At 39.0% G+C, this 12582-nt stretch overlaps 1 protein-coding gene across 1 annotated transcript; it reads left to right on the top strand.

Annotated features, from left to right (window-relative positions):
* The first annotated feature begins 9432 nt into the window (after positions 1-9432).
* LOC136209812 (uncharacterized) lies at positions 9433-12179 on the top strand. The gene is made up of 3 exons (XM_066001408.1): positions 9433-9653; positions 9845-10173; positions 11606-12179. The coding sequence occupies exons 1-3, from the start codon at positions 9543-9545 to the stop codon at positions 11769-11771; spliced, it is 606 nt and encodes a 201-aa protein (XP_065857480.1). The 5' UTR covers positions 9433-9542; the 3' UTR covers positions 11772-12179.
* Positions 12180-12582: the final 403 nt, after the last annotated feature.

Here is a 12582-nt window from a genome sequence, read left to right as displayed (position 1 = left end):
TAGAATGAACTGTTTTTTTATAAAAACGATGATAAAAGTTAAGTAAACTTTAATCTGTTTCTGTTTTTATAGTAGTTATGGCCATTCTTATATGAGTTTCAGTTATCGCTCGTTATCTAATCAGATTATCGAGTTAAATAATTTAATGATTGAAATCAAGCATTGCAAAATGAGTTGGTTTGTCAAAAGAGATTATATGTAGGAAATATCATCTCATATTACAAAAATGCAAACTTTGATGCAAGAAACTATTAAAGTTGAAGGTTTAGCTCGTGGGCTAGACCATAAGCTATTCTTCGAAACCTTGAAGAAGTTCTTTTTAACTTCAAATCGGAGACGTTTGTCGATTAAAAGTTTGATAGTTAACAGAAGACGATACCCAATCGTATTGAATTTCTTAGAATAGTTAAACCTTGAGGGTGTAACTATTCATGACACTAATTCTTGCATAAGTCTAAGATCTAGGAGACGTATTTCAACTTTGTGTTACAAAAGAGATTTTGTTCAAATCGTTTCATCTATATAGAAAAGTCAAGAACATTATATCGGTCAGGAAAATATATTTATGAAAATATTTCGATCTACATTAGTTTTAGTTTGGTTGGTTAGATTTCTTTAATATTGCTTTAGAAGCTTTGAGATAATTTCTAGTTGTTTTATGGATAAGATTATTATTCTTTAATATTCGAGATATATTAAATAAGGTTTATTTTTTAATGATAATTTATATGAAAATATTCTGTTACTTAGTTATTGAATGTTATTTATGGGAATAGATTATAGCTAAGCTTGATGAACTTATAACAACATAGTAAATTAATAATCCTCTCGCATTCGATATAAGTTAGTATTATCCATAAAACTTAGTTATCTATGCATGTATATCTAAGTAAAGCAGAAAATTAGAGAATAAAAGGTGATTAGAGCCTTTTCCAAGTCTTTTTTTTTTTTGAATTAAAATCTAGTGTGAAAACTTCATTAATTAGATATAAATTGCCTAGAGAACTTACGCGTATTGATATTTAAACTTCTTATTGACTTATGCAATTACAAATTTAGATCTATTTATTACAATGTCAACTGCATCAAAATCAATTATTACTAAGCTAAACAAAGACCTAAAGTGTAATCGGGATAATTATAACGCTTGGAGCATCAAGATCATATATGTGCTAGAGGAACGAGATGTCCTTAAGCCTTTAGAACCATTCTTGGTTGAACCTGAGAAAGGAACAACTACTCATCATGGGAGGGACAAAGCTGCTTATCTAGCATGGAAAAGAAGAATCCCACTACCCGTCGCATCATACTTAATGTTATTAATGATGACCTGACTAAGTAGTATCGTGAATATCAAACTGCCAAAGATCTTTGGAAATCCTTGGAAGATGCTTTCAGAGGTATCTCCATGAAAAAACTTCAGTCTCTAGCCATCAAGTTTGATACCTTTAAGAAATGATATGAGCATACCATGAAAAAACAGCTAAGATAGATGTCCAATAGATCACCCAACTTAATACAGCAAGTAATGTAATGACAGATAAACAACATGTTCACGCAGTTCTTCGTTCTTTACCTAATAACTGGGAGCATATAAAAATGCATCTAACCCACCCAACAACCATTAAGCTTTGAAGATACCAGAAAGCGCCTTGAACTTGAGGATGACTGTTTGTTAGCGTCTAAAGTAAATGATGAAGCAAATCGTGTTGTCTCTTCCTCAGTTGGAAATCAATCCAACTAACAAGGCAAGAAACAAAAATGTTCCATTAGCAAAGCTAAGGGCAAAAGGAAAGACAAGCAGCCTAAGAAATTCGAATAGAAAGGGAACAAGAATAAAAAAAAAGCAGCAAGAATGTATATCTCTAAAGTAAAATGTTATAACTACCAAACAAAAGGGCATTATGCAAAATATTGCAAATCTCTTAAGTTACATTCTATTAACTCAAAGATGAGTGAAATATGTGTATCTTTTATTGTTCTTTTGACTGAATTTAGTCCTATGTGGATTGTTGATTTATGTGTCACGAACCACGTGAGTATCCCTTCACTGATAATAATCTTGATGACCTTCCTCTCACTGGATATCCTTTAACTTGGAAAATGAGTAAAGGCCATCCCAATGCAGTTGAAGAATGAATTGATCATGATATAGTCTCTCCTTCTTTATCTTCAATGTTTCCACAACTGTACTTCATAACCTTGTTGCGCCAATTTTGGACCATTCTCCCATTCTGCTTGTTCCTAAGCTAAGATATCATCATGTGCATAGAAGAAGGTTTAAGTTTGAAAATTCATGGTTATTGGAGGAGGACTTATTATTGACAGTCTCTAATTTTTGGGCAGGGTCGAATACTTCTGATTTTGTGAATCGCATGTCTAGCTTGGCTGTCAATTTAGCAGCCTGGTGGCGATAAAGGACAATCTGTTTTAAACAGGAGATCAATTTATTAGATATATATTAGAGAAATAGATTATTTACTCACTTACTGTTTGTATAAAATAGTTAGTTAGCATTAGTCTTTCACTCAAACGTGAACTGTACTTGTTATATATACCTATTTACAAATCAATACAATCACAGAACAATTACAATTGTTACATGGTATCAGAGACCTAAACCTAATCTTCCGCTAATCCCTATCTCTCTCCTTCGAAACACCTCCTCCCTCCTCCTTCTCATCTACGGCCGCCGCCGCCCTAACCGGCGCCGATCCTCTTCCGATACAACCATTAACCCGAAACATAAAATCCTCCTCCCCATCGCACAATGAGCACCAATACCGAGAATTCCACCACCGGAACTCCGCCAAACACCAATTCCCATATAAACAACTCAGACAAAAACCCTAATCAACATCCCTCCCTCACCGTCTCCAACATCTCCACCTTCATCAAAATCACTCTAGATATTGAAAAAGGGCACTATCTGACCTGGGCCACCCTATTCAAACTACATGCCAAAGCCTTTCAAGTTCTCAACCACCTGATTCCCTCACCCAACAACGCTTCTGAAAACTCTCTCCAAATCACCAATCCTGAACTATGGTCCCGAATTGACGCTGTGGTTCTTCAATGGATCTACAGCACCATATCCCTTGATCTGCTTCACACCATTATTGAGGCAGATTCTACCGCTGCCACAGCCTGGAGTCGTCTCCAAGACATATTCTCCAACAACAAACACTCCCGTGCCCTATTCCTCCAACAAGAATTCTCCAAAATCAAGCTGGATAATTTTTCTGACATCTCCTCCTATTTCCAACACCTAAAATCCCTCTCTGATCAACTTGCCAATGTGGATTGTCCTGTCACAAATGATCAAATGGTCCTCCAACTTATCTCTGGCCTAACCGATGCCTATGACACGGTTGGTACTCAGATTCGTCATGGAGATCCACTCCCACCCTTTCACAAGGCCCGATCCATGTTAATTCTTGAAGAAACAGCACGCTCCCGTAAACGCAGCTCTTCAACTGACTCTGTCGCCCTAACAGCCACATCGGTCGAGCCCAACACACCGCCGTCGCACCACCATCATGCGCGTCCCGCGCCTCCCCGCCATTCTACTCCCTACCGTGGCGGCCGGTACACCAATCGCAATAACAGAGGCAGAGGGGGCCGCCACTCTTACCGCCTTGCGCATAACTAAGGTTATCGCCTGGCCACTTTCACGCTTTGGGCTTACACTCAGCCATGGGCGACATAACAACCATAGGCTACTCCACCTTGCCCTTTTCCAACTACTTCATGGCAGCCCCAGGGTCCCTCCGGACATCAGACACATCAACCAGGAATCCTTGGGCCACGCCCTAATGCTCCTTAGGCTCATCTGAACATGGTTCCACAGCCCTATATGCCTACTGACATTGCCGAAGCCATGCACACAATGTCAATTGCACCACCTCTTGATCAGTGGCACATGGACACAGGAGCAACCTCTCACATGACTGCTCATAAAGGTACACTCACCTCTTATTTTAATTCGAGCCTCAATGGAAATATTATTGTTGGTAATGGTCACTGTGTACCTATTTGTGGTTCTGGTAATGCCATTTTGGGTCCTAAACACCAACCGTTGCAATTAAATAATGTATTGCATGCTCCTCAACTTATCAAAAATCTTGTTTCTGTCCGTCAATTTACTAAAGATAACCAAGTTTCTGTCGAATTTGATCCCTTGGGTTTTTCTGTGAAGGATTTACAGACGGGAACACATATCATGAGATGTAACAGTACCGGGGATCTTTATCCGTCCACCTCGTCATCCTCTCCTTCCGTCTTTACTGCACTGTCTTCTGAAGTCTGGCACAATCGCCTAGGACATCCAGGGCCCCCTATTCTGAATGTTCTTATGAGTCAAAATTCTCTTTTATGTAATAGGAATAAGAATGTTTCCGTTTGTACTTCTTGTATCAATGGAAAACAAGTTAAATTACTTTTTCAGTCCTCGCACAATTTTACTTCTATGCCATTTGATTTAATTCATAGTGATATCTGGACTTCTCCTATCTTAAGCTCTAGTGGTCATCGTTACTATGTATTGTTTCTTGATAATTACACAAATTTTTTATGGACGCTTCCCCTAGCTCACAAGTCTCAAGTATATTCGGTATTTCTTACCTTTCGCTCCTTTGTTCGCACCCAATTTGAGCGTGATATCAAAGTGTTTCAATGTGATAATGGAGGCGAATTTAACAATAACTCCTTTCGCCAATTTTGTAATCAAAACGAAATGCAATTTCGATTTTTTTGTCCGTACACCTCACCCCAAAACGGTAAATCCGAACGCACAATTCGAACCATTAATAACGTTGTGCGAACCATAATGAATCATGCATCCATTCCATTCCATTTCTGGCATCATGGTCTTGAACTTGCCACGTATTTACTCAACATCTATCCTCACAAAATCCTAAATTATCAATCTCCCACTAAAATTCTTTACCAAAAGGATCCCACATACACTCACTTACGGGTTTTCGGATGTCTCTGTTTCCCTCTTATTCCATCCACATCACGTCATAAACTTAAAGCCCGTTCATTCCTATATGTATTCCTTGGATATCCACCGAACCATAGAGGATATAAATGCTATGATTTAACCAAGCACAAAATCGTTGTTTCCCGTCATGTTGTATTCGACGAATCGGTATATCCGTTCTCGTCTAATTCCGCGCCTTGCGCATCAGGTACTGCCTCCCCACAACTTTATGACCTTCCTCTCCTACCTCAAACTCTAGTCCCTGTGTCTGTAGTTCGACAGTCATCGATCGCGTCTCCTTTGTCTGCGTCCGACCCGTCCACCCCATCCTCCCCTCTCGTTGAGTCTGTCGTCTGTCCAGCGTCAGCGTCTCGTCATTCCTCTCCTGCATCGTCCACGTCCGAGTCCACGCCCACCCCATCGTCCTCTTCTGCCTCGTCTAGGGGCTCCATCGCGTCATCTTCTAAGTCGTCTGATCCACCGTCGCCCATTTCCACTAAGTCGTCCAGTCCACCGTCGCCCAATTCCGCGTCGTCCAGTCCACCATCCCCTCATTCGTCCGTCCCCGCGTCGTCTAAATCAACCTCTTCTGCTGCGTCTAACTCCTCGTCCATCCTCGGGTCCCCATCGCATTCTCCATCCCTCACACACCAATCCTCACCTAATAGCAGTTCAGATTCTCATTCGACATCTTCTGAACCATCTCCTACTTGCTCCCCAACTTCCTTAATTCCTGCATCCAATCCTAACACACACACCATGACCACCCGTGCCCAACACGGCATTCATAAGCCGCGTAGAATGCTTAATTTGTCTGCTTCTGTATCATCCACTATTTCTCCTCTTCCTAAAACACCAATTCTTGCATTATCTGATCCGAATTGGACACAGGCCATGACTGATGAATTTGAGGCTCTTATTCAATATAAGACGTGGGTACTTGTACCCCGTCCAAATAATGCTAATGTTATTCGCAGTTGGTGGATTTTCAGGCACAAAACCAAATCTGACGGATCCTTCAAGAGATACAAAGCAAGGCTGGTTGGTAATGGCTCAGGACAACTGTCCGATGTTGATTGTGGTGAGACTTTCAGCCCTGTGGTCAAACCAGCCACTATTCGGGCAGTTCTAAGTATTGCATTATCAAAGAATTGGAACATTAGGCAGCTGGATGTTAAAAATGCTTTCCTCCATGGAGAACTGGATGAGACAGTCTATATGCATCAACCATTGGGTTTCCGGGATCCTCAGTACCCTGACCATGTTTGTCTGTTGAAGAAATCCTTGTATGGACTGAAACAGGCTCCCCGCGCATGGTACCACAGATTTGCGACTTTTGTCACTACCTTGGGTTTCACACATAGCATTTCCGATCACTCACTGTTTATTCACCAGCATGGCTCAGACACTGCATACATCTTATTGTATGTTGATGATATTGTGCTGATTACCTCTTCTGATAAGCTTCAAGGTCATATTCTATCCAACTAAATTCAGAATTTGCTATGAAAGATCTGGGACCTCTTCACTGCTTCTTGGGCATATCAGTTACTCATTCTCCGGCTTCCATGTTCTTGTCTCAAAGAAAGTATGCATCTGAAATTATAGCCAAGGCAGGCCTTGGGTCATGTAATGTCGCGGCTACACCTGTCGACACAAAACAGAAGCTCAATATCTCTTCCGGTTCTGCATATCACAATCCCATAGAATACAGACAGCTAGCAGGTGCTCTTCAGTATCTTACACTTACCCGGCCGGACATTTCCTATGTCGTTCAACAGATATGTCTGTTTATGCATGACCCAAAAACCTCTCACATGGCAGCTCTCAAAAGGATACTTCGGTATGTACAAGGTACTATTGACTATGGTCTCACCCTGCTAGCATCATCCACTTGCCAATTGATCTCTTATATTGATGCGAACTGGGCTGGATGCCCAGATACACGCCGATCAACTTCCGGGTACTGTGTTTTTCTTGGTGACAATTTAATATCTTGGTCTGCAAAACGGCAGCCCACTCTCTCTCGATCCAGCGCTGAGGCAGAATACCGGGGGGTAGCCAATGTTGTGTCCGAAACATGCTGGATCCGAAATCTTCTTCTCGAACTGGGTTGCCCGATTCAAAAATCAGCAATTGTATATTATGATAATGTCAGTGCCATCTACCTCGCAGGGAATCCGGTTCACCATCATCAAACAAAACATGTTGAAATGGATATACATTTTGTCCGTGAACGGGTTGCAAAAGGTGAAGTTCGAGTCCTCCATGTACCGTCTCGCTATCAAATTGCGGACATATTCACCAAAGGCCTCCCGTCACCATTGTTTGATGATTTCCGAAATAGTCTCAACGTTCGCCCTCCGAACGTTTCGACTACGGGGGTGTATTAGATATATATTAGAGAAATAGATTATTTACTCACTTACTGTTTGTATAAAATAGTTAGTTAGCATTAGTCTTTCACTCAAACGTGAACTGTACTTGTTATATATACCTATTTACAAATCAATACAATCACAGAACAATTACAATTGTTACACAATTTTCTTAAGGATGAAATTTCTCACTTGTAGTCTGTTGTCAATGAATCCAATGTGGGATATTTAACAAGTTGAAATGTGAACTTGGTTTTTGCTTGAAAAGGAGGATGCATATTGGAAGCAATGAACTAAAATATTTTGGTTGAAGGAAGCCAATCTCGATACTAAGTTTTTCCATGCCAGAGCTACTACCTCTAGCAAGAAGATGAATAAGCTTTGTATTATTCAGGATGAGTTTGGGAATGTTTTTGAAGACCAATTTGGTATTCTGGGCGTTGCTTTTAGGTATTTGGAATCTTTATTTGTAGGCAATTTGGTTAAAATTTAGCATGCTCTTTATTGGGGGGCATCACTCTTGCCTGGAAACAACATTATGAATCAAATGTGTAAGCCTCTCCATACATAACACAAAAAGAAACGGGGACAAAAGGTCTCTTACTTAAGGCCTCTAGAAGGGCAGAAACTCGGAAGCTTCTCACCATTCCACAACAAACTCATACAGGGAGAAGCAACACGACTCATAATTAACTAGACCCAAGGAGAGCTCAACCCAAGAATATCAAGAGTGTTCCAAAAAAAACTGCCTACCGATTCTATCATAGACTTCCTTAAATCCAACTTATTAACCATAAAGCCCTTATTCCCTATTTTATAACGCATAGAATGAACAGTTTTCTTAAGGAGAACCACATTATTAGAAATTTTCCTTCGTCGCACAAAACTACTTTGATTAGGACTAATAAGAGTTCTAAAAAAAGGCTTAAGTCTTTGATAGAAAATGGCTTGAAAACTCGCAGACTTAAGCACAACTCGCAGGCTTGCCCACCAATACGACCCAAAGTTTTTAATAGAAAATGATTTGAAAACCATCAAGAACAAGTGTCTTATACGGTGGCACGTTTAAGAGGGCAGATTTCTAATAATGTGGTTCTCCTTAAGAAAACTGTTCATTCTATGCGTTATAAAATAGGGAATAAGGGCTTTATGGTTAATAAGTTGGATTTAAGGAAGTCTATGATAGAATCGGTAGGCAGTTTTTTTTGGAACACTCTTGATATTCTTGGGTTGAGCTCTCCTTGGGTCTAGTTAATTATGAGTCGTGTTGCTTCTCCCTGTATGAGTTTGTTGTGGAATGGTGAGAAGCTTCCGAGTTTCTGCCCTTCTAGAGGCCTTAAGTAAGAGACCTTTTGTCCCCGTTTCTTTTTGTGTTATGTATGGAGAGGCTTACACATTTGGACATCCAAAGTCGTGAAAGGTTGCTCAAGATAAGCAAGGTCCCTAGAGTCCCAACTAGGAAAAATAGTAGTAGTAGAAATCAAGTTTCGGTCAGCTATTTCCTCAAGATAAATATTACTGAAAAAATTGAACACCGTCTGTTTTAGAATGCCCACATCCCAAATCCAATTACCACTCGAGTCGTACAACCTTTTGGTTTTATTTTTCCTCTAACCAATGACCATTAAACTATGGAAATAAGTTGTATTTCTATTATTTATCTTGCAGCAAAAATACCACAAGGCAAAGTGGTACTAGATTACGACATCTTTACCGCAAGGTCTCTCACCTCTTGTGAAGCTGCAACTAAATATAAAATACCCTTTAGCCTTAGATTATATTTGCAAATGGACTCAACTTTTTTTTTTTTGTATTTTGTCAAAAACAAAGTAACCATAGAAGACACCTTAACTAAAATATTTATCTTTATTTATCTTTGGCAAGAGCGGCTGCCCAATATGTTAGCCCTTTTTATTATGATGTTGTTCCGAGTTTTGTTTTGCTTTCTGCTCTGATTTTTTTTTAATGACTCTCAGCATTAATGAATTTCTCTTTAAAAAAAAATAATCATACTAAATAAATAAATAAAACTATGAATTTTTATATTCAGGTGAATAAACCTAGGCAGTTTAATTTCACACTAGGGTGGGTCGGGTTTCACTTCGATTCCTCAAGTTAAATCGGCTGCTGAGGACTCCACGGCATCGGCTGGTCCGGAGCCTAAAAATTCGGCAAAAGGAATGGCTCGAGCCACCAAAATCCTGCAGCGGTGCCGGAAGGCAGTAGAAGATCTGGACTTGCGCAACCTCTTGGAATCCGAAATCAATCATGAACGCTCTTCTCCATTACTGGTCTCTTTTCGCCTTTCTTCCATTATGCATTTACTTCTTTTAGATACTATAAGCAATCATAGTATATCGTTGAAGGCTCGAAACTGTTTCTTTTTAATTTGAAACTTTGGGCAAACTGTGAGCTTCCTTATTTAGAAGATTGGGGTGTATCTCTCTTATTTGAACATGTATTTGGCATGGTTTACTTACAGGGAAATCAAAGTGGGTCTGTTAGAGAATTTTTGTTAAACCAACGTGGGTCTTTGGGAGAATTTGTTGCCTACTGGGATTCATTCAAGTCTCAGGATGTTGTTTTGCGCAGACACTGTGAGTCCGGCGAAGAAGTTGCCGTTTCAGCTTTGTTGGATCCATCTCGAAATGGTTTGTTTAAAGTTTGTGTGAAAAAGCCTGGTTTGAACTCTATCTTGCAGTTTGATTGCGGATTTTATGCCAACGGTAATACTGTGTCCCAAATTGATATCCACAGTGTCTCCTATTTACAATCAATTGCCTGCCCTAATCCTTCCGCCTATATCTTCAGGTAAATTTCTGATCCCATGTTTTGGATCTTTCTCTAAAATCAGCTGTTTTGATTTTGAATATAAGTTGCTAGGTATATTGTTGGCATTTTGCTCTATTTCCATGCTCTGAGTAATTCATATGATTTATATAAAGATCAAAGAGTGAATGACATTGAAATTGCAGAATATTTTCTCCCTTTCCAGGAATATAGGGTTTTAGATTGAGTTTAGCTGACCTGAGCTCCTCGTTATCAGAATTCTGTGGTTGAAAGTGAAATATATTGGTCCCCCTATTTCTTCGCCATTCCTGGGTTACCTTCGTTTTATCAGAAGGTGTATGAGCATATAGTGGTTTATTAGTTAGGAATGCAGGGTTTCGATCTCTTATAAGATGACAGACACTTAACCTAGGGTTTATCCAATCCTTCCTTTGCTATCTTAGCTAATGCCCGAGGAAACTAACATGGAGTTTTCAGTATCCAAATAACCTTCCTTGAAACGGTTACTAAACAACTTAACAGATGGGTTCGGTTTAAATTTTAATACACGTCCATTCTAATTTCACCTGGTGATCTTCTCAAGTCTTTTCATTGAGGTCGTAAGCGAACATGCAATATGATATAGAACGTATTCGTTTTCATTTTGCTAGATTTGGGGGATCTAGACGAGGAATGTGGATTTGTTGGAGTAGCCGATTCAGTTAGATATGGCACCTGCTTCTCAAGGCCATAAACTTAAAAACTAAGATACAACCTATGTTGGTTGGGAACTGATAACCATCCTTTTGAATGACTGCTTTACGATATCTTGCCAAGCCATGATGCACGTACACTCCTCTTTAGTAGCGTGTTTCCATTGTCCTTTGAAGGGTATTATATGAAGGTTATGTTTTAAAAATAATGTTTCCGGTGTCCGTTTCCGTATCTGTGTTGGAATCTGTGTCCGTGCAACATAGGTGACAGGTCACCTTTTCTAGGATTGTCTCTTTGTTTCTTTGAGCCTAAACCCAAATCCCTCGGGTTTTAAGCATCCCCTCTACTCACAAAGCAGAGCTGAACTCTATAACTAGAGCCAAGCAAACAATATTTTTTCCCACCTCCCTCATTGCCTTCATTCCCTATAAATACTATTATTGTATATCAGAAATATCACTTACAGCTCATTACCCTTCATTGCGAACTAGGCATAACAAACACTCCGTACTCGTGCTGACTACCTATAGCTCGTTCGTTATCGACATCCATGTGTGTAACAAATGTGAAGTTCACTTCTTTTTTTCTTTGATCCCTAACCATTGAAAGTACTACTTCTAAACCTGGAACCTAGTAATTGATTCCAATATATTAACTGTTTACTCTCTCTTCGATGTAATTAACTACCCGTTATTGACAGGATCATGCTTGTAACAGAAGGATTTATGTTGTTGGTTTGTGTTTCTTCACCTATTTGCAGGGCTCTGCACCCCGATCTACAAACAGCGCTCAGGGAATACCTCGTGGCCAAGGGAATCAGTGAAAGCCTTGTGAACTTCCTCCACCAACATCTAAGTGAAAAGGAACAAGGTCAATATTTGAATTGGTTAAAGAAACTTCAGTCTTTGACCACAGAAGGTAAGTGATGTGATGTGATGTCGAATACTATACCATCGCAGCATCGGGTTTAAGTTTTCATATTTATATTCTTCACCCTCAGTACCCAATTAACCGTTAGAGAGTCGCAAAGAACTGATTCAGTTGCAGCTTATAGAGTACCGACCGACCCATGAACCTAATTTTGGATTTCTGTTTTGAGATGGTTTCATGGAGTGAAGATGGGTGAAGTTGAATTTTCATTTTGTTTTTTGGTACTAAAGAAATGAAAAGCTAGCAATTAACTCTACTTGCAAAAGATGAAAAATATGTTCCTGGTCTTAATACCTGCTTCATGATTGTATTTGATGAATGTTACAAAGAAAAATTCATACTTGTTGGACTCCATTAATCCCCCGTGAAATAGGTAGGGACGGACCCAGGGAGTTGAGCATTCACTAATCGTCGGAAAATGCTGAAAATTTCATGAAACCGTGTATTGTGCTTAATTTATTTATTTTTATGTAAAAACATCCTACAAGCACCTCTGTCATTAAATCTTGGATCCGTTAGTCAGTCAATATATACATGATATGTACTAATTATACTATTTTCAAAATTAATGATATGTTTGGTAATTAAAAATACCAATAATAGTAAACCTCCTATAAACAGCATAAATTATGGATTGAATGAAATCACAAACTCTCCAATATAAATTCCAAGACTATCATGGTAAAAAGGGTTTACAATTTTAATAAATTTTTATGAATAAAAAAAAATATATGATTTTAAAAAATTATAAAAATTTATAATAATATTTAATGTTACTTTAGAAATATTATATTAAAAATAAAGAAA

This window comes from Euphorbia lathyris, chromosome 10 (genome assembly GCF_963576675.1).
Source record: "Euphorbia lathyris chromosome 10, ddEupLath1.1, whole genome shotgun sequence".
Classification (NCBI taxonomy): domain Eukaryota; kingdom Viridiplantae; phylum Streptophyta; class Magnoliopsida; order Malpighiales; family Euphorbiaceae; genus Euphorbia; species Euphorbia lathyris.
Note: the sequence above shows the minus strand (reverse complement) of the source record. Positions and strands in the feature narration are given on the sequence as shown.

Coding starts and splice junctions, on each gene's coding strand:
- LOC136209812 (XM_066001408.1), top strand. CDS start 9,543: ATGGCTCGAGCCACCAAAATCCTGCAGCGGTGCCGGAAGGCAGTAGAA. Junction 9,654..9,844: donor AACGCTCTTCTCCATTACTG/GTCTCTTTTCGC, acceptor GTTTACTTACAG/GGAAATCAAAGTGGGTCTGT. Junction 10,174..11,605: donor CCTTCCGCCTATATCTTCAG/GTAAATTTCTGA, acceptor ACCTATTTGCAG/GGCTCTGCACCCCGATCTAC.